This window comes from Orcinus orca, chromosome 13 (genome assembly GCF_937001465.1).
Source record: "Orcinus orca chromosome 13, mOrcOrc1.1, whole genome shotgun sequence".
Lineage (NCBI taxonomy): Eukaryota > Metazoa > Chordata > Mammalia > Artiodactyla > Delphinidae > Orcinus > Orcinus orca.
In genome coordinates, this window is record NC_064571.1 from 9,137,152 (window position 1) to 9,158,143 (window position 20,992).

The window sequence follows — 20,992 nt, forward strand, 5'->3', positions numbered from 1 at the left end:
GGTCAGCTGGGGCCCCAGGCTTGGCTTTCGGACCAGGTGGAACTGAGAAAGCAAATGGCTGTTCTGTGTTTTTGAGTTCTGGGGGAGATTGGCTAGACCCCTGTAGTGGGAGGACACCGGTGGGCTCGTGAGCTGGCCCGGGCAGGGGTGCAGGAGGGGCAGCTCAGCGTGGAGATCGTCACACTTGTGGCTTTTGTGTGATTCTAGCTTATGAGGTCCTTGAGGCTCTGTGAAGAGGGCGGGGAAGACGTGAAATGCAGTCCCCCCACCCGGGCCAGCCTCAGAGCAGTGTGTGGTGCAAGGAAACAATCTGACTAGCGTGGTAGGTTCTGCTCTGGCTCTCCCCTTTTGTTCTAGAAACATGCTTCCCGTCATGAGTGGGGCCGAAGGTCGTTCTGGGCGCTGGAGTCCCAGCTGTGTCCCAGAGGAGGGGGCCACCTGGTCACGTGAGGGGTGAGAGCGGTGGCCTCGGCCGGCTGCTTACCCCGCGTGAGCCACCTTTCCTCACAGGTGCCCTTCCTTGCCTTCTGTTTTCCTGTGACGTCAGGGCCTCTTAGAGTGGAAGAGTCCCTGGAGACTCGAGGAGGTGCGTAAGGGTGACATCATCCCCATCCTTGTGAGTCTTGTCTGAGAGCCTGGCGTTTTCAGCCTTTCATGGTGTTGTGAAACCCCCCCCCCCAAATTACAGGGTGGCTCCATTACAAAAGTTGTTTATTTCAGTGGAAAATTACAACTCTGCCCTTCTTGTTGGAAGTGGTCTGAACAGAATGGTCAGAATATCCCTAGACCCCGGAAACAAGGAACTGGTAGGAAGCCCAAGGGTAGTGCTGTGGATGGGCAGGAGAAAAGCCTGGCAGACATGGGGGGAATTAGTCTGGTGGGGCTGGAAGTTCTGGGAAAATAGCTCACAGGTGATTTATGTGTCCCTGGAGGAGTTTCAGCTTATGGCCTGTTGTAGATTTCAGGTTCTGATGGGAGTGGTGAGGTTGGAAGAGTTGGCGTTGCTGGTGTTTAGTGAATTGATGATATTGGCGTATATTTGAATGGGAGCGCTCAGCCGAAGTTCAGGCTTGACCCAGCTCATGGCCAAATAGTTCTAGAGAGAATAGATAAGAGTTCGCCTGAAGTAGCAACCTGAGGGCTCTCTCTTGGGTCATCCCGAGAGCAGCTGTGCCTTTTCCCCTGTCTCCAAGGTTGTCACTCACTGGAGCTGAATAGATAAAGTTGAACAGCAGAAGCCCTATAAGCAGGATGATTGAGATGGCTATGATTTTGAAGCGGTAGCGTTTCCAGAAAACATGGATGAACCTTGTAACGGGTGACCGAAACCACATGAGCAAGGTATGGGTGCGTCTGTCCAGGAGCAGAGATGGCAGAGAATGGAGGGCAGAGGGAAACTTCAGGTCAAGCAATCCAGAGCAAAGGTCTTTCATTTTAAAAAAGCAACTTCTGCTTCTGCCCTCCCCCGTCCCCAGCTGTTCTCCCCGATTGAGCCGGAGTGGGGAGGTGGGGGGCGGTAATTATCCCTCTTTACTTGTCAGCCTCCTTCCCTGGTCACCACCCCATACAGACTGCTAGGCCCCGCAGCTCAGCTTTGTGAACGAGGAAGAGGCTTGGTGCCTTTGCCCTGCAGGACCCTTACAGGGGAGGATGGAGTGTAGGGTATTGGTTGGGTTCCGACTGGCCTCTTCCTGCTGCCTTGATTAAGGCTTCCTTCTCTGTCAAAATCTCCAGGGTCATCTTCACTTTACCCTAGAAACACCATGGGTGGTGGGAGCTGAGCTCAGACGGCAGGAGCAAGGATAGTTTTAAAGGCCTCTTCCCAGGGTCCAGAAAGGGAAAGGGATTTAGCTCAGGCCCCCAGGGTCTGTCAGAGCCAAGTTACGCGGCACAGTAGTCAGCCCTGTCCTAGGCAATAGGCACCTTCCCCAGCGCCTACCGACAAGCGCCATTTGCCGCCATCGAGGACCTGGCAAGGCCACCAGCCGCTTACAGTCTTCATCTTAAAGAGGGAGCAGTGCTTGTACTGGAGGAAGTGAGGCCGCTTGGGGTCAGCATCCATCATCCTGATGGAGCATAGCTTGGCGTGCCGGGCCGGGAGGGGCATGTCAGACAAATCCAGCTCCAGGACCCCTGAGCCCAGAGAAATGCCGTCAGCAAAAAGGAGCTCCCTGTCCTGTGGTCACGGGCCCTGTGCCAGGATCTCACCCAGGAAGTCATCCGCGGAGATGATGTTATTGTCCCAGATCTGGATGATGAGCCGGGCTGGGAACTTCATCACCGTGGGGTCCAGGCTCCATATGTAGTCCTGGAGGATGGCAGGAGAGCGTATTTCCGGCCTGTCTCCTCTGAGAGTTCCTTTGGCCACTTGGCAGCCCATCACCCAGCAGTGATGGACCATTGAGGAGGAGGAGAAAGTGGGGGAGGGGGAGCGGGGAGTGGTTCCACCCAAGGCCACATTCCAAGTGTCTTGGTGCAGCTCGCAGGCTCTGAGGGGAGAGGTAGGAGTGCATCCCGCTCCTGGGCCTGTTACCTTCTGACTCAAGACGCACGCTTGCTCTGCTGCCAGGTAGTCCAAGGTGAAGATGAACCGCCAATTGAAGATGCCCTCCCCCGTCAGGGAGTGGTAGTGGACATCTGTCTTCTGCATGTCCTTCTCCAGCCCGAATAACCACCTGGGGCCAAAGTCCACTCACCTGGGGTTCACTCGGATTGTCCCCACCCCTAGCTGGAGCCCTGGGAGGAGGGCTGCCCAGTAGACGCCAGGCACGGGTGGAAATGGAGAGACAGAACTGGGCAAGTCTGAGGGCACTCTGACGGAGCCCCGCTCCTCTCCCTCACCCTTTGACATAGATGTCGCTCATCCTCTCGGTACTTAAACTGTTTTCCTTCAGGTCCATGTGGGCAGTTTTCCAGATAATGCAGCGCAGCTCATACCTGTAGCCACTGTTCTCTGAGGCTTTGCTGAGGAATAGCTCCCCAGCTGCAACCTCGGTGAGGGAAGAGAGGCCTGGGAGGCTGCCCTCCGTGCCCACCCAAGTCGTGCTGAGTTTGGGGGACCACAGGGAAAGGAGGCTCCCCAGTTTCCCAACAGAGGAAAAGAATCACCGTGACTCAGTGTTGGAGCCCACTGGTGCTCCGCACGCTGGGAAGGCCACACCGAGTGGTGCAGTTGCTCGGGAGATGGGTGTCACTCACCTCCTAGGCTTTCTGGGCCCAATGTTGAATGGGGGGCCAGGAGGACCAAGCTTCTTGGGGAAGATGTCCACCCACATTTGCACCTTTCCCTAGAGTGGAGATGGATTCGCTGGCTGGGGTTGGCCAGCCCCCGTTCTCCGCATCCTGGTCTGGGGGGGGCCCTGTCTCAGCTTCTAGGTCTGCTGAGGCTGTGTTTCCAACACCGAGTGGTGGGGTATCGAGGCATCTGGGAGGTGGGATGGACTTCAGACCGGAAGTCAGCAAACCGCCCCTCAGCTTCCACTTGTTTCTTTTTTTGGCTGGGAGAATAGTGCAGTAAGGCTGGGAGCATAGGATGGCTACGAGGCTGATGGCTGTGGCGCATGGATGTCAAGTGTAACCGGGGTCTGGAGGGTTGATGCCATTTAACAGGTCCTGCTGGACAGCCTCTCTGGATGGCGCTCCAGAATGAGATTGGGGCTGCAATTATTAGCCACCTTAGTGGCCCTGAGTAAGAGTAAACTAGGTGATCTCCAGGTCATTTTATGTTGTGGAACCACATCCTAAGGATGTCAAGCTATCCACAAAGCACAGGGGTCTAGGAAAGAAGGGTTGAAGCTGGTGAGAAAAGGGGAGACAAAAGAGTTAAGAGGGTAGGACTACCAACAGTGGAAGACAGATTCCTTTAAACCATGTGACCTAGGTTTATTCTTTTGAAATTGGCCCCATTTAATGAGAAAACAGGTTTAATGAGGATGGTTTTAAAAAGTGCTCAGTAGAGAACTTTGTATCTAGAATGTGCTATCAGCTTGAGAGATTTGGAGAATGAGGTGAGCCATTCTGGTGGCTGGAGGGTAGGGGATAATTAGGGTGCCTGTGGGGATTTTTATTCCTCCTGTTAGGGGTTCCTTGCCGTGGAGAAAACACAGCCTGCACTTAACAGCCAAGCCGGGGCTGTGATGCCTGCACTCTGACCCCAGGTGCTACCTCCTTAACCCTCCCTCAGGAGAGACTAAGGCAGTGCTGGCACCGGCGGGGAAGGCCCCGAAACACTTCCACAGCTGACACGGGGCCTCGGTTTCTTGTTGGTGACTTTTCCAGCTCTGAACTTCTCCATTCTAAGAGACACCACTGCGACTTCTTGCTTATTAACATGCACAGAACGTGCTTGTCTTCTTTTCACGTACATCTGTGGGTGCCCGGCCTCTCCTTCCCCTCTTGTCCTGGATGGGTGGGCTTCCCCACCTCCTGATCCAGCCCCTCCAGTCTCATACCTGGTCGATGCCCGGCTGGCTGTCGCTGTACAGCGTGCGGGTCTCCACGTGCTCAGGTACCAGTCCCTGGGTGTGCAGGAGGTACAGCGCAAGGCGTTCTTTCTTAGATCCCAAAAAGCGAGCAGTAGGGGGCTTCAGCTCTAGATTGGAGGGGGATGGAAGGAGGGGATCACGAGGTCATTAGCCTTCCCGTCTCCCACGTAGGCCCCTTCTCCACCCTCAGCCTGGGCAGTGGACTTGGTTATCCGTTACAGGCGAGAAGGGGAGGCGGGCAGCTCCTCCATCCTGTAGCCCCACTTGTCGCAGAGGCCCAGCTCTGTGCTTTCTGGCAGCGTGCTGTGCTTCTCACCAAAGCTTTGCAGTCTGAATTTTTTCCCATTGTAAAACACAGAGTCATCCTCAGGGCTGAACAGAGGCGGAGGCAGTCCTTTCTGCCTGGCATGGTGTTCCAAGAGCAGGCTTGGGGGCATCTGATCCCGCCACCTAAAGGGCCCTGACCTGTGGGGAAAAGGTGGGGAGATCTGAGTCCTGGAGAAGCCTCTGCTTCGAGCTGCAGGCTGACCTGTGCTGGGAGCAGGGGTGCAGACAGGTGCGGGCCCTGGTTCCCCAGCCTGGGATGCAGGCGTCTTCGAGGGGAGCCGTGGGCTTACTCTTCCACCACCACCCCCCCACCCCGTGCTCCCTTGCCCTGGTTCAGGTCCACGCTTACTGGCAGTAGGATTTGGAGAGCCCACAACGAGCTCCAAAGCCAGACAGGAGTCGGTTTTCAAGGTCAATGACTGTGGTTCCAATCTTATCATCGGGTGAAAATAGGTCAAAGTCATACAGCTGGATCTCTAGGTCCTTCTCCAGGGGGATGGTGCAGCTCATTTCAAACATCCTTGGGTGAGGGTGTTGGAGACACAGAGACCGAGGACCATGTTATCTACACAGCTCCCTCTCCAGCATCCCAACCACACGTGCCCGTGCTCTACCCCCTGTTTGGCCCTGGTGAATTTGGAGAGCAGAGCCTGGGATGGCTCTTGTCCGCCAATAGCCATCCCTCAGTCGTGGCTGGGAGTAACTTTGGACAGGCCTGGGGTGTGGGACTCTGAGCTCCCTTCCCAGGCAAAGTGGTTGAGGGGGGAGGGGAGAGCTGGGCTGCCCATCAATGCATCTTCTGTCTGTTGGACACTGTGCTAGGAACGTGGAGGCTAGAAAGGAACGTGAGAGTTCTCTGCCTTCTAGAACTGCTCCCGGCACAGGGAGCGGGGACGTGGGGTCGGGTGCGTTGGGGCATCTCACACGCCAAAGATGGGGTCCAGAGTGTTGGGCTGGTACTTGTCCCGGTTGCCAAGCTTTGTCTTTCCCAGTTTCAGGATCACATAAGGGTCACACTGGGGTTCAGATAGACGTGAGAGAAGGACGGGAAATGCAGAGTCAGCCCAGGTTGGTCAGGGAGGGCGGGAGTGGGGCAGAAAGGAGCCCCTTGTACCAGATGGGGCCTGTGGGAAGTTGGCAGTCTGGGTGTCAGCCTGAGGGAGCTCCGGGATGCTGGGGTGTAGGGTGAGGTGAGGGGGGTGCCCGGGCTGGGGGCTGGGGAAGACGAGCGCTGCGGTTCAGGGCTGCTCGTTACCAGGCCGTTGGTGTCTTGGGGCTGCAGGTTGGCTGCTCGCACCACGTACACCCGCACCAAGCACTGCTGAGGGAAGTCCTCTTTCTTAGGCCAAGGCAGGAACTGGCGAGGGGGCTTGGGGGTGTCTGGATTCTCAGGAAAGGGGTAGACACGGAATTGGCCCTGTGTGTGTGTTGGGGAGGGAAGGTATTGGCCTCTGGCCTGGCTCTGTAGAGCCCTCCAGGAGGTACCCCTGGTCTGTGTTGAGGGTGGCAGGGATGAAACCCGTGAGGACGGGTAGGGGCATGTGCCGCAGAGATGCTCTACGGGGACCACGGTGGTGTTTTCCGCTGAAGGGAGGTCTCGTTCCACCCCCACCCATCCCTTGGGGTCCGCACTTGTTTTCGAAGGCTCTAGGGCCTCCGAGAGCAGCACAGGCCCGAGCTGGGACTGAGAAGCCCTCGCCCTTCCTGAGTTGGGGGAGGCCACCCTGAGTCCCTGCAGAGGTCAGTCTCTGCCCCCGACTCCCAAGACTGTCAAGCCCTCCGTGCCCCATCCTCATGCCGAGCGTATAGAACCAGCGCTCCTGTCAGAGTCTTCCCTGGACAGAAGGGGCACGAGGTGACAGGTGCAGCTAGGCAGGGCTGGGACACGCACCTTGAACTCCCCTACCACAGGGCTGTCCAGCTTGGGCCTTTCTTGGTAGAGTCTGAAGGTCTGGCAGAAGTCCTGCAGGCCCTGGAAGGCTGGCACGGCCTCCAGCTCGCAGTCGTATACCTGTGGGAGGGCGTGTGGGACCCGGCTGGCGGGGGGAGCTGGCCAGGGCTTGAGGGGACCATTCCTAGGATCGGGGTTGAGGCGCCACCCAGGTCTCGCCCCAGAGCATCTGCCCCGGGGTCAGCAGAGCTGCTGCTGGTGGGCAGCCCTGCTTCCTGAAAGGGTGTGGCCTGTGGCGGCGTGGCCAGGAGTCTCGTGAAAAGGAAGCCACCCCCCGACTTGGTGGTTCCCCAAGGACTCGGGGCTGGGTTTGTTGGCCTCTCCCCGCAGATTTTCTCCATCCTTCATCAGTCTCCCGTCGTAGGGGCCTGCAAACCTTCAGGGTGTGATACTCTTTGTACTTGTACTTTAGGGACAGGGGAGCATCTCCTGTGGCCCAGAACAGCTTGCTCCACCAGTCCACTTCCTGGTCGTGTTCATCCTGGCAGTGAGGAGGAGGGGCATTTTGGCCCTCGGGGAGAAGGCACCGTGGCCTTCCTCTGCCCGGAGTCATGCTGCCCCACCTCCCTGAGCTGCCTGGACTTGTTCCTTATTCCCCGGGGCTGAGCCTACGTCACCTCAGCGTTGCTGGACTTGAACCAGAACTTTTCATAAAGGTAACCTAGGAGCTGAAAAATGATGGCGGTGAGCTAGGCAAGGCCTGGCCGCCCGGTCCGCCCACCGCCTCTGACTTCCGAGCTCAGAAGGGGTTCGAGGCCACGGCTTCCTGCCCTGGCTCCCTTGCCCTTCACAGAGGCTTTTTAATTCAGGGATCCTCAGACGTAGGACTGGGGCTGAGAAGGAGGGTCAGGTTAGTTCTCGGTTCTCATTGCCCACAGCTCCACACTTAACTCTGGAAAGGCTCAGAAGTTCAGAGCCTCAGGCCCCACCCCAGGCCTCCTGAAGCTGAGTCTGCTTTTGCTCCAGATGCCAAAGGATTCCTGTGCGTTCGAGGTTGACAGGTGCTGCTCTAGAGCAGCAGTTCTGAACTTTGGAAACACTGGAATCACCTGGGGCGGGGGTGGGGCGTAGGTGGTTTGGGCTTGAATAAAATAATTGCTGCTTCTGGTTCCTACCCCCAGCAACTGGTCAGAAACCATTTTGGGGGGGGGGCGGGCTGTGCAGCACGTGGGGTCTTAGCTCCCCGGCCAGGGATCGAACCCATCCCCCCTGCAGTGGAAGCGCGGAGTCCTAACTACTGGACCGCCAGAGAAGTCCCTCAGGATTTTTAAAACTCTCGGGCATTTCTAATGTGCAGTCCAGGTTGAGATCACTGCTTTCGAGTTCCCGTGAACAAGTAGGCCTCACGCTGGGGGCGCGGATATCGGAACTCTGTTTAATCTGTACCCTCCTCAGACACAAGGGCTGTTTCCTCTAAATGGCATGGGGCCTCCAGCCCTTTACTCACCTCCTGGTACTTCTTCACAGACAGCACTGCGTGGAGAAAGCGCAGTCATGAGTCTCAGGAGAAGGGAGAAGTGGGGGGGGAGGGGAGGGCCACCAACCCAGCAGGACAGCCAGGGCCTTGGCCACTCCCAGTGCCAGCGTGTTGGTGAGGTCTGGGGAGGGGCAAGGAGAAAGGGCCGTACTTGGAGGCCGTGGGGGCATGTAGTCCTGAGCCCACGGGTCACAGAAGTAGGGCTGTAGGGAGTCAACGTTGGCCTGACCCACCACGGTCTCCTGGCCGAAGTCCTGGTTGTCCACCACCTTCAGCACCAGGGGCAGCGCGAAGGCCTCATCCGTAGGCATGTACTGCAGCCCCAGGGAGAGGCCAGGGCGTGAGGCTTCCCACAAGCCGGGGCTGCCCCAGCCCTGGCCCAAGGCCTTCTCACCAGTGTGAGGAAGAGGGTTGACTGGGTGAAGTTGGGATTGGTCTGGAAGTCCCTGATGGGCTCTGTCTGCACGGACTCTTCCCAGCATTCCACCAGGAGCCGGGGCGAACGCACCTGCTTCATGTTCCGAAGGCCCCAGACCAGCATCTGCCGGAACAGAGAGGGAGGGTGGGGGGAGGGGCAGGCGGCCCCTCTGATGGGGTCCTGGCCTGGGAGCAGTGGGGCCCCAGGGGGCCTGCAGGGCCAGGGCACGAGGCTGGGTGAAGGCAGAGTCCAAAGGCCCACCCAGTCCTCCTGTCCTGTGAGGGGTGAGTCCTCCAGGCCTGGATGCTGTCGTCGCTCCTCCACGAGGGAGGTGCCCATTAGGTATTGCCCTTCCTCCCCCGCTGCCCATCTGGCCTCTAATCATCTCTCTCAGGGGTTACCTCCCGCTGCCGGCTGCCCCCCAGGCCCGCAGCAGCCGGAGTGCCCCGGGGTTCTTGGGCACCTCGGTGCCGTCCAGCTCGTGGCTGACCTGGATCCCACAGAACTCCATGGCCAGTCAGCGAGCCAGCACCCTGGGGTCTCACTCTCAACGGACAAACACTGGGTACCCCAGGAGCTGTCCACACCCTACTCATTGGGCCGCCTCAGGGCCAGAGTGGAAACCAGCCAGGTGGTCTGATCTTGGCTCCAGTGAGGGGAGGACCTGACCATCTTCCGCTCTTTGCCGCAGGGCGCGTAGGTTCTGACCTGGGCGCCTCCATGCTACTTTCAGAAGAGGTGAGAAACATCCTGGCATTTGGAGTCAGGCAGGGCCGGGCCTAAACCCTGGCGCTGCCACTGAGCCCCTGCGTCACTGTGCGTGGACGTGTTGTCTCTCAGAGCCTGCATTTCCGTCTCTGGAAGGTCGTCCCTACTTTTTGCGCGGGCCCTCATGAGGCTTACATCTGTAGGTAATGGTTGCTAAAGCCCCTTGTCTACGACCCACTGCAGGGGTTTGCATGAAAATACTTTTACATGTTCTATCAGAACTTCATTTCTCTCCTGTCTCCCTCCATCTCTCACATGGTATCTTCTCGGGGTCCAAGCTTTGGAGCAGGTGGGCAGAAGGCCCAAGAGGGTCAGCAGAGAGCGCACCGTGGTGCTCGACTGCTCTGGGGGTGGTTTGCGCCCTGCCCACCCGCCCTGCTCCACGTGTCGTCACCTCAATAGCCATTTTCCTTAGCGTGGGCTGGATGCTCTTGGGGAGGATGTAGATCCCACTCTTCCAGGGCACACTTAAGAGTGGCAGCTGCTGTCTGAGGCTCTGAAGGGATGAGGTTGGAGAGCAGGGAGCCTGAGGCCCTGTTGGGCTGGTCCTACTGTCCCCCGCCCCGCCACACACGCAAGCAGGACCCTAAGAGGCTCAACTGCGGCGGCCCCGGAGCCCTATGGGCAGAAGCTGGCAGGGGAGTTAGGGAGAGGTTGGGCAGGCCGGCACCTCCCAGCCCAGTGTTCTGGTTCCCGGGCCCCAGGACTTTGCTGAGGGGCTGCGGTTGGGGGCCGCTGGCTGTGGGGACATGTGGCAGGGGAGTGGGGCAGGGTGAGGGCGCTGGGCACCACACTCCCAGCCGGGCCCTCTCTCCCAGCACCTCAGTCTCGAGGATCAGCTCACAGGATGCCAAGATCTCGCCCTCTTCCTCCTCCAACCCTTTTACAAGGGGGTGCCACCTCATGGGGGGCAGGATCCGTTTTTGGACATCCAGCCAGACCACCGGTGACCACATGCTCCGTCCCCACAAGCTCTCATTGCCCTGGAGGGAAGGGGAAGTTCACAAAACATGGAGGCCAGGCTGGCAGGGGTCTGGCTCCTCCTGGGATTCTGACAACTCTAAGATCAATGCGATGTGCTCTGCGAATCAGGTCCCGCTGGAGCACTTTCCGAATATTCTCTAAAATAAAAGCTCCTGGGCTTCCCTGGTGGTGCAGTGGTTGAGAGTCCGCCTGCCGATGCAGGGGACACGGGTTCGTGCCCCGGTCCGGGAGGATCCCACGTGCCGCGGAGGGGCTGGGCCCGTGAGCCATGGCTGCTGAGCCTGTGCGTCCGGAGCCTGTGCTCCGCAACGGGAGAGACCACAACAGTGAGAGGCCCACGTACCGCAAAAAAATCAAATAAAATAAAAGCTCCTCACGGAATTCCCTGGCGGTTCAGGGTTAGGACTCCGCGCTTCCACTGCAGTGGCCACAGGTTCAATCCCTGGTCTGGGAACTAAGATCCGGCATGCCGCATGGCACGGCCAAAAAAATACATTAAAAACTTCTCAGAGCTCTGCCCAGCCCAGCCCACCTTACCTGGGGGTCCCGCTGCCACAGTTCCAACACCACGAATGGTGGGCTCTCTTTGGTGTCCTGGGGGTTCTCGTACAGGAGGAGGTGCTGGAAGATGAGCGTCTGGGCCCACGTAGGGGCTGCAGAGCTCTTCAGGGTTTGGGTACACTGGCTGTGGTTCAAGAAGACCAACCGAATGAAGGGCGCTGTGGGTGGAAGGAGAGCCGTGCCTTTGAGCTGCCGAGTGAGGCTCTCCCCTCTTCTGGCTGCTGCCGCCACCGGACTGGGTACCCGGGGAGGCTCAGGCCAGACAGCCACAGCCACTCCAGCTCCCCAGAAGGCCACCTCAGAGTAAGCCACAGAGCACATGGGCTTATAGCTAGAGGCCCCTTATACCATCATGGTTGGGGCCTAGCCGACACAGATGCGGATGGCCCGGCGGCTCCTCTGGAGGGGTTCTGGGGGCCAGGCTACACGTGGCTGCCCTTGCACAGCATCAGCAAGTGGCCTTGGCATCAAGGAACATCACATGACCCTCTCGACGAGGGTGCTGATGCTCAGTGGACACAGCTCCCAGCAGACATCCACTGCCCCGGCTCAGACCCTTGTCCAACAGTCTGGCTCCCAACAAACAGGGCCACTGCCAGCCCAAGGCAGGAGCACGTGACTCACCTGAAACCTCCCATGGGGCCTCCACACAGGGCTAGAAATTGCCACCCCTCCTCCCCACCCCTCATCTTCTGTCCAGCACAAGGGACAAGTGGTTCCCAAGCATGTCATCCTCTCTCTCGCCTTTGTGTCTCATCCTCCCTCTTCCTTGTCAAGGCCCAGCAAACTCCTCCTTCCTCTTCAAGGCTCATCTAAGTGGCCTCCAGTGGGATGAAGCCTCCCTGTCTTGATTCCACAGTGTTGGGGACACACCGCAAGAGCGGTCCCGCCTTGTATTCCTTGTTCTTGTGTCTTTTCCCCAAACCAGGGCCATGAGCTGCTGGGGGCAGGGGTCTGCATGTGTGTCACCCCCTCCTCGCCACATCCTTTATACTGCTGGGTGGCCACATGGAGGGGCTGGGGGAGAAGAGGTGCCCACGCCTACCCTGGAATGTCTGGATGTGGTTGGACATCAGGTTCCGGGCCTGGTAGATGTAGCAGAAGAGCTGGTAGTAGTGGGGCTCTGGGTAAGAGAGGAGCTGTGTCCGCCACCCGTCCCCAGGATCCCCACCCCATGCCCCCTGCTCCCTGCCCTCAGGTGCTGGGTGTCTCCGGGGCCACCCAAGCCGACTCTCAATTGAATGCTCACTGTTGAAGATGCAGTAGATGAAGGGCAGGTTGGGTGGCTGGGTGATCTCTGGGGGAGCCCTCCAGGAGCTCCTGATTCTGTCTAGTCTCCGTGTCGACGACACCACGTCCGCTTCCCTCTTAGCTTGCTGTTTCATATCTAGACTCTGTGCCCAGGACAGACTCCCTGAGGCTCATAGGTGCCTTTCCTGCCTCCCCCAGCCCAGGCCCAGGTCACCCTTCTCCCCACCCAAAGCCTGAGGATGTGGCTCCGGGGCCCAGGTCCCCCCACCTCCAGTGGTCAGTGCATCTGGCCACACGGGGCGTCTCCGTCTGCCTGGTGCACCAGGGGGCCCTGGCTCCGGAGGTGGGGTTGCAGGGAAGAGACACCTAGCCCACTGGGGCTTTACCAAGGATCCCTCCAGGAGGAATATGGGTGCAATGCCCTTGACCTTGTTGGGGGCCAGCCTGCGGTGCCAGCGGCGGCGGCGGAACTGGCTCTGGGGCTGAGGGTTCAGGTGGAACTTGGAGCCGAAGACGCCGTACTCCCAGCCTTCCTCGTCCTCAGCCAGGCTGGGGTGGTGCTGCGGGGAGAGCAGAGTCACCCTCTCACCTGGCCGAGGGTGGGTCCCATCCATGGTCCCGCCAGGTCCCTGACCAGGCGGCCCCTCACCAGCTGCAGGAAGGACAGGGTCTCCTGCTCGTGGCTCAGCCTCCTGTGGTCCCGGTAGCGCACGCGCGCCCAGCGCCGGCGGCGGCAGGAGTAGTAGGTCTTCTCCACCGAGTTCCAGACCTGGGGCAGCCCCGAGGGCGGGATGCCCACTCCGTACTCCCAGCCTGAGGGACCAGGATACAGCCCGTGGGTGCCCAGGGGCCCACAGGCTCGGGGGCTTGGACAGGCCTGAGAGATAAGCCCCGGAAGGGCAGGCCGAGGGGGCAGCGCTGTCCCTCACGTCCAGGTCTCTCCGGCCACAAAGGAAGGTGTGGTCACACTGCGTCACCCGGTGGCCTGGGCTCAACTGCCCATCTTACAGACAAGGAAGGTGAGGCTCACAGGCGTCCTGGGACCCGCACAAGGTCACACAGCCCGTAAGTAGCAGAGGCTGCATCTTGAGCCCAGGTCTTCCGACTCCCAGCCCACCGCCCCTTCCCTGGAGCCACCTGGGGTGAACCAGGCTCTGGACGCGACCCCAGTTCACGTGCTCGGGAGGCGCTTAGCACCTGCCCTGTCTCAAAGCTGGGGCCCACGTCTGTGGCAAGGGTGGAGGCCCTGCTCTCCGGAGACTGAGGCCCCCCAGGAACGCAGGCCTACCCCACCCGACAGCCTGGCTACTTTCAGTTCCAGGCCCTGCCGCCCTTAGCCGCTGCCCAGAGGACTGACCGTCACTGTCCACTGCGTGGTTCAGCTCCACAGCCCAGTTCTTCTTCACGTGCCAGCCTTGGGGGCAGTTCACATTCTCCCGGGCCTCCACGGGTTCTCCGTTCTGTGGGTGCACAGAGAGGGCGGGCCAAGGGCCGTGTTGCTCGCCTACTGCAGCCATCGTGGCCTCCAGTCCCCATGAGCAGACCGCTCTTGTTACATCTGATGCCACCCACATGTTCACTTAATACGCTTTTACTGGCTTGCTTTTCCGAACCGTACGCGTATTTTTTAAAGGAAACTATATAAGCAGCGTCAGTGGAACCATTCACCATAAATAGGAAACAACCGTACGAATGACTGTGAAAGCAAAATAGTGTGAGTGAATCTCAGCTGGACGCCGCTGCCTGCCCAAGGCAGCTCTTGGGAAGGGGAGACCAGCGTGCGTGACCGATGGGTTAAACCTCACTGTCCAATCAGTGGCCACCAGCCTCCTGGGGCTCCTTAAATTTAAGTTCGTGAAAAATGAAACAAAATTCGGGAATTCCCCTGTGGTCCAGTGGTTAGGGCTCCACGCTTCCACGGCTGGAGGCCCAGGTTCGATCCCTGGTCGGGGAACTAAGATCCCACGTGCCGCGCGGTGCAGCCAGAAAAAAAGAAACAAAATTCAAAGTTCAGTTCCTTACTGAACTTTGAATTCTGGGTAAAAGCGCCACCTTCGAAAGGGGGAAGGAAAGGTGCCCATTCTGTCGTCCTTCCAGTCCCATTTAGGGGACCTCTCCCCACCACCTTAGGATACAAACCCCATCAGTGTTCACCCAAGGTCACACCAGGGAGCAGGGCTCAGATGGTAACGCCTGATCCAGTGCTCTTTCCATTCAGACACCCCAGCTTCCAAGGTGCCCCCCTGGTTGAATCACTGGCCCCCCCGCGCCCCCTGCTCACCACGTCTGTGTTGGGGATGGCGGCAGGCACCCAGGCCCCCGTGGCGTCTCGGCACTGGTTCTCGTACACCTCCTCCAGCACCTGGCTCTTGTTGATGTCTGTGTCCAGGAGGAGCCTGGGGGCAGTGAGACCCCAAGTTCCCAGCATATCTCCCTGAGCTTACAGGCCCCTGGGGTCCTCCTCTGTTGGCTGAGCGCTGCCGTACCTGGCAGCCCCACCTGCTCTGGGCAAGGCTGGGCAGCGGGGCCTGGCATGCAGGGTAAGGTGGCGGGCGGGTCCCCCTGTCCTATGCACCCCAGCCCCCGGGACCAGGCTGCAGTGGCTGTGTGCCCGCCTCTCTGGGCTGCTGCCTACTGGCCCTCCTGGGTAAAAAGAAGCGTCAGCTCCACTGCTGCCTGTCCAGGGGCTCACAGGCTCCGGGCCCCGCATCCCAGCCTTACCTCCGCTGAGGTTCCACTGTCCATGGCCCCTGCCAGTGCCATCCATGGGGCTCCTTGAAATCTTCCTTGGGGAGGGCCTTGTGCCCCATGACGTCCGAGAAGCTGGGGCAGTGCTGCAGCCACTGCTGTCCCCACTGGTCCTTATACTTGGCCTCGTTCTCGTACTGGGGGAGGGGAGTCCATCAGTGCCTGCTGCCACCCCCAGCATACCCAGCACTGGCCCTAGGTCCCCCACTCTGGGCTGTAAGCACCTCCCAGAAATGTGGTAGTCAGGCAGAGGGCCATGTGGCACCTGCCCGGGGACAGGAGCTGCGTTGTCGCTTGTAATCGGACGGCACCGCCCCCGCTGTCAATCAGCACAGGCAGCTGCCACTCGTCAAGTGCTCACTGTGGCTGGCCCCATGCCAAGGGCATTACATGAACTAACCCCTTTCAGCCGCACACTCCCATTTCACAGTTGAGGAGACTGAGGCTCAAAGGTCACCTCTACCCCAGGCGGCTCAGCTCTCGAGGAGTGGAGTGGGGTGGATGCCTGTGTTAGAGCCTGGTGGTGCCTGGGATGTGACCTGTCCACCCCGTGTCACTGCTGACCCTGGGGAACCTGGTCCTGCTCCACCACTGCCCTGTCTTTGCTGCCTCTGGACCTTTCTTCCACATTCCCCTTCTGGGCACGCACTCATCCTAAATCCCTCTCTGTCTCAGCACCTCAAGTTCTACAATCTATCCACAACATGCAACTTAGGAACCATGAAAATGTTTTGACAAAGTAAGTTAAAAAGCCCGAAACTCAAAACTCATTTCTCTTCTGTTCTCAGGACCTTCTCCTGAGCCATGTCCTCCCCTCCTCTGATTACAGAGCGGCCTCTGGCCGGCTGCTCACACACCTCCTGGGTTTACGGTTCTAAGGGAACATGCCTCATTTCCGGCCCCTCTGACTGTCCCAGGCCTCCCCCTCCCCGGGACCACCAGGCTGGCCTGCAGGACCCAGCTGGGGTCGGCAGGGGTCCCGGGCTGTCACGCTGATGATGGACGAGACCCCCTGCAAGCAGTCGGAGCCTGGCTCACCTCACACACCCTGAACGAATTGGGAGAAACTCCCCATAAACCTCCGTCTGGGTGAGAGTGACCAGCCCCAGGGGACCATTGAGCTGCGCCCCTGTCACCGCAGCCTACGGCTTGTCAACAGGGGACCTCTTTAGTTTCTGCCACCTCTCTCGAGCCCCTTTCACGGTTCTCAGATTCTGCAGGGATGTTCATCTCCACCTTTGGAGCTGGGCTGTTGCCGGGTCACCCTCCAACCGGCCCCACCCGGGGCCCCGCTCACCGTCTCCGCGGACACGACCACTTCGCCCTGGCGGAGCAGCTGCAGATCCTTGCTGTCGGTCACGTTGCCGAGCCACATGCAGACCCGGAGCTGGGCCGGGAGCGTGTCCTTCTTTCCTTCACCCTCTGGGTACTGAGCCGGAGGTAGGTCAGCAACCACGGGGGTGCAGGCCCCCAGGGGCAGGGGTGCGGGTGAGGGGGGGCACACACACCTGCCCCTTCACCCTGAGCCCTGGGAGCAGGGGCCTCACACTGAGCTGGGTGATGGCCATAACAGAGGCCGGTACGGGTGCCGCTGGGGAACCTGGGAATGCTCCAGGGAGGACTGGTGCTGATGGGGCCATTGACAACGATGCTTGCTATGCGCCAGGCAACGAGCTAAGTGCTCTGATCCTCACACACCACCACAAGGCGGGCATCGTTATCGCCAGGCCCATTTCACAGAGGAGCAGGCTGAGGCCAGACATGCTCAGGAGTTGGCTCCGGCTCACACAAGCCAGTGAGTGGTAGAGCCAGGATTCAAGTCTCAGTGATTCTTGCAGGATGAGAAGGACTCAGGTGGGCCCTTCCACCATGGCGGAAAGGGCAGTGGGGAGCCAGGGACGTCTCCGAGACGGAGGCAGTGTCCCCCACCTGCCTCCCAGGGCTGTCTTCAGGGCAGGGGACTTGTGGTCAGTCAGCCTTATTTATGGATTGTGTCTGATATGAGGGGCTGGCAACCAAACCTTATAGGTATTAAATATGTGGCTAGCAGCCAGTCGTGGTCCAGGGGAGACAGGACAGGGACAGGACCAAGTGAAGCATCAGATGATGGAGGGGACAAATTGGAGGAATAGTCATGGGTGGCGTGGACTTGGTGTCGGCCACATGCTGATGGTCCCAGGCCCCCGCCTTCCTCTGGAGAACTGTTTAAACCCCATTTCACCTGGTAAAGGGCCTGACAGAGAGGAAGCGGGCATGCCCTTGGGAGGCTCATGGGGGCTGCCCGGGGTGGGGGGGGGTTCAGGGCTTCTCCCTTGGGACATCCTAGGCCCTCTCCTCCCCTGAGGACCCCTGGCCTCCCCACCTGCAGGAAGAGGGTCTGTGTCTTCCCACAGAACCTGCCGGAGTGCCGGGCCCCGGTCGGGGAGAACAGGATGGTGTGGGCGGGCACCTGTGCATAGGCCACTCGCTGCTCCCGGGACATCAGCCAGATCATCACGTCCGGGAGGTTTGTCTGGGGCTGCCGGGCGGGACAGCGTCAGGCCCACGTGGCCGGCTCCACGGCCCGCTCCCGGCCGGAGTGTCCAGCACCCACCTCGGGGAGCACGGCGTTGAGGCGGTACAGCCAGCCCTCCACGGTGGCCACCATGTCCCTGGGCTGGGCTTCCTTGGCCTTCCGGGCCAGCTCCTGCAGAAGGAGGCTGCGGAGCTGCCACCTCTTCTTGTCCAGGTCGGTTGCTTTGGGCTGATCAGTCATGCAGGGCAGTGGGCGCCTGTGGCCAGGACCGGGAGGGTGGGGGCTGAGTCTCTCTCCATGTCCCTTGCTCACCATCCCGCCCGGCCTCAGTGCCCTTCCTAGACCCAAGATCCTGCCCCGCGCCTGCTGGCCTGACCCGGGGAGCCCTGCCCACCCTCCTTAGGAAGCCCACTCACTGCGGTCCTGGCCCCTGGGTCCTCATCCTTCCCCTTCCCATCCTCCCAGCCCCTGCAGTGTGCCAGGCTCGTGCTCAGGACCTCCTCGTGGACAGAGGTGTGAGCTGTGAGACAGGGGCCAACCAAACCCGGGCGGGAGTGGGGAGGATCCATGTGGGCTGCCGGGCCAGGAGGAGCCTTACAATGGCTCTTCCAGAACAGGCAGGACCCCAAAGAGGGCCTTGTGGATAGAAGGAGCGGCAGGGGAAAAGGTACGGGCCGGGACTGTGCAGGGCTTGTCTGGACAACGGGGAGGCTGGTTTGGGAGGAGCCCCAGGCATGGGTGTGGGGGGAACAGTGATGGGTGGGGAGGTCAGGGCCATTTTGGGGGTCCCTGAATGGGAGAGAGGCAGCTCTGTGGTTTGGGGAGAGATCTGCGCAGATCTCATATTTCCTGTGGAGGCAGGGGTGCGGAAGGGTGGCGGTGAGGGCTGTTCTGTAGGGTCCTGTCTGCCCCCCAGACCCTGTGTGAGCCTGGTCTGGCTCAGCCCCTGCCCCGGGTGAGGTGCCCACCGCCCCTACTTGCAGTCCTCCATCAGCTCCCTCAGCAGTTTCTCCCACTGGAGGAGTAGAGCCGGGTCCCTTGGATTCCTCATGGATTTCAGGGTGTCCAGATTGGCTTTCTGCCCAGCAGGAGAGAAGTGGCAAGTGAGCATGGGGCTCCCTCAGGACAGGCTGCAGGGCTGATTGGCCCAAGATGGTTTCAGCCAGGACTTGGGGATATTTGAGGGGTAACCTGGGGATGTCAGTCCGAAGCTGTCACACGCCCTTGCAAGGCTAGGATTCCCACCCACCCTCCCAATGGGTGGCGGGAAGGAGCCAGGACAGGGTGGGACGGTGAAGAGGTTACAGGGCCCTGACACTGGGCTCCCCTTCTATCGATGCGAGAAAGTCATATCTGAGGCGGGGGCACCAGGTGGCTCTCCTGCCTAAAACTGCTCTGCGGCTTCCTTCCTTAACAGTCATGAAGACCTTTTGTGATCGGACCCTTCCCAGCTTCCCTGGCCTTATTTCCACCTCACCTCCAGGCCCCCACCACCCCCGAACTTCCTATCACCATGGCTCTGCCTGTCGTTCCCTTCTCTACCCCCAGCAAGACTCTGCTCCAATGTCATCTCCTTTTTGAACACCTCCTCTGACTCTCCTCTCTTCATCTCCCCCACCCCAATCTCTCTGCCCCCATGGTTCTCCTGCATCTCCACCGCAGCCCTACTGCACTGTGTACCGCCTATTTGCATATCCGACTTCCCTGCTGGCGAAGACTGTGTCTACCCATCGTTGTGTCTTCAGTGCCTGTGTCTGGCACGTCTGTCTCAATTGGTGTGGAGTGCATGAGAGAGCTGAGTGACCGGGTTCCTAAGACTGCGATTCATTTTCCCAAGTCTCCCATCAATGACCCGGGTCCTTCCCTGTACCGCCACCCCATCCCCCATCCCCACACCACTCACCAGGCGGTCCCGAGTGAACTGGAGGAGGTTGAGGCAGTTCATGCGGAAGCTGACGTCCTCCCAGTAGGAGGTCACGGCCACGACGGGCTTGGTGTTGTACCAGGGCACATAATGGTAGATGTTCCCTGAGACACAGAGACACGAGCAGGGGGTGGGGGCTGGAGGTCTGAGGGACAGTGTTCCCTCACTGTGTCCCCTCAGAGGACCTTTCTTGGGCTACTTCATTCCTCTAGGATCTGCTAAGCATCCTTACTAGACTCCTCCTACTGGAAGGTGGGCTGCAGGCCAGTCCAGGATGGACGCGCTTTGATGAGCACAGCCGGCTGGCCGGAACATTCACTGTGCTCAGTGTCACACAGCCTTACGAGTCCCCAGTTTATAGGTGGGAAAACCCAGGCTAGTGATGGGAAGCAGTTTCCCTGTGGTGGCACAACCAGGTGGTATAAAGCAGGCATTCAGTTCCAGAGCCCGTGCCCCTAACTCAGGCAAGATGCCAAGGCCAGGGGCCTGCCCTGAGGTAGGGTCTTCCTTCTGGGTGGTGGGTAGGCACATGAGGAGTGGGTCCTGTGTTCGGGAGCCCCAGGGTTTGGTTGGCGTAGGCAGACATCTGACATGAAGGGCCTGCCGTGCAGAGGAGTGGGGTAGAGGAGTAAGCATGGACACAGCCAGTGATGGGCTTGGCAGGCTGGGTCTCCTGGCCATGATCCTTATTGAAAAGAGCGGGGGACTTCCCTGGTGGTGCAGTGGTTAAGAATCCGCTTGCCAATGCAGGGGACATGGGTTCGAGCCCTGGCCCGGGAAGATCCCACATGCCGCGGAGAAGCTAAGCCCGTGCACCACAACTACTGAGCCTGTGCTCTAGAGCCCGTGCTCCGAAACAAGAGAAGCCACCGCAATGAGAAACCCGCGCACCTCAACGAAGACCCATCGCAGCCAAAAAATAAAATAATAAATAAATTTATTTAAAAAAAGAAAAGAGGGGGAAAAGCTAGGTGAAGCATAAAGGAATCATTTTTTTTTTTTTGTCCGCACTGTGTGGCTTGCGGGATTTTAATTCCCTGACCAGGGATCGAACCCGGTCCCATGAGAGTGAAAGCGTGGAGTCCTAACCACTGGACCACCAGGGAATTCCCAAGGGATTCTTTTTATGAGATGTATTGCTGGGTTGACACAAAAGCAAGAAATCCACAGAAGACAAAAATAAAGTAAAAGCAGAAAGTCTGTGAGGCAAGCGGAAGCAAAGCGGACTTTTGTCCTCTGAGTTTCTGGCAAATCTTGGAGAACCGGTTCTTTTTGACAACTGCCAGGGCCCAGGAGAGAGAGCCGAACACTGCCCAGGGTGGGCAATCTAACAGGACACCCCATGTGACATGGGTGGAATTGCATCCCCTGTAAAACTATGTTGAAGTCCCAATCCCTGCTACCTTTGCATGTGACCTTATTTGGAAATAGGGTCATTGCAGCTGTAATTAGGTAAAACGAGATCGTACTGGAGTAGGTTGGACCCTTAACCCATAAGGACTGGTGTCCTTATAAGCAGAGGAGAGGGACAGAGAGATGACAGGCCTGTAGAGACAAGAGACAGAGGCAGAACACCGTGTGGAG

The 20,992-nt window shown here is 59.2% G+C and overlaps 1 protein-coding gene across 1 annotated transcript in view; it reads right to left on the reverse strand.

Annotated features, from left to right (window-relative positions):
* Nucleotides 1–741: 741 nt before the first annotated feature.
* The window catches only part of FER1L5 (fer-1 like family member 5), a 48,758-nt gene continuing 28,507 nt past the window's right edge, over nucleotides 742–20,992 (reverse strand). The window contains 34 exon segments of the mRNA XM_049696232.1: nucleotides 742–976; nucleotides 979–1,096; nucleotides 1,206–1,353; nucleotides 1,643–1,752; nucleotides 1,940–2,133; nucleotides 2,209–2,308; nucleotides 2,534–2,675; nucleotides 2,842–2,937; nucleotides 3,199–3,287; nucleotides 4,452–4,591; nucleotides 4,801–4,949; nucleotides 5,161–5,331; nucleotides 5,736–5,827; nucleotides 6,067–6,228; nucleotides 6,703–6,822; nucleotides 7,139–7,243; nucleotides 7,380–7,430; nucleotides 8,210–8,235; nucleotides 8,391–8,553; nucleotides 8,634–8,780; nucleotides 9,820–9,909; nucleotides 10,232–10,408; nucleotides 10,947–11,128; nucleotides 12,016–12,364; nucleotides 12,608–12,781; nucleotides 12,871–13,034; nucleotides 13,579–13,681; nucleotides 14,503–14,617; nucleotides 14,943–15,106; nucleotides 16,267–16,398; nucleotides 17,332–17,487; nucleotides 17,563–17,740; nucleotides 18,462–18,562; nucleotides 19,388–19,512. Of these exon segments, the coding sequence (XP_049552189.1) occupies nucleotides 870–976; nucleotides 979–1,096; nucleotides 1,206–1,353; nucleotides 1,643–1,752; nucleotides 1,940–2,133; nucleotides 2,209–2,308; nucleotides 2,534–2,675; nucleotides 2,842–2,937; nucleotides 3,199–3,287; nucleotides 4,452–4,591; nucleotides 4,801–4,949; nucleotides 5,161–5,331; nucleotides 5,736–5,827; nucleotides 6,067–6,228; nucleotides 6,703–6,822; nucleotides 7,139–7,243; nucleotides 7,380–7,430; nucleotides 8,210–8,235; nucleotides 8,391–8,553; nucleotides 8,634–8,780; nucleotides 9,820–9,909; nucleotides 10,232–10,408; nucleotides 10,947–11,128; nucleotides 12,016–12,364; nucleotides 12,608–12,781; nucleotides 12,871–13,034; nucleotides 13,579–13,681; nucleotides 14,503–14,617; nucleotides 14,943–15,106; nucleotides 16,267–16,398; nucleotides 17,332–17,487; nucleotides 17,563–17,740; nucleotides 18,462–18,562; nucleotides 19,388–19,512 (4,640 nt within the window). The 3' untranslated portion in view covers nucleotides 742–869.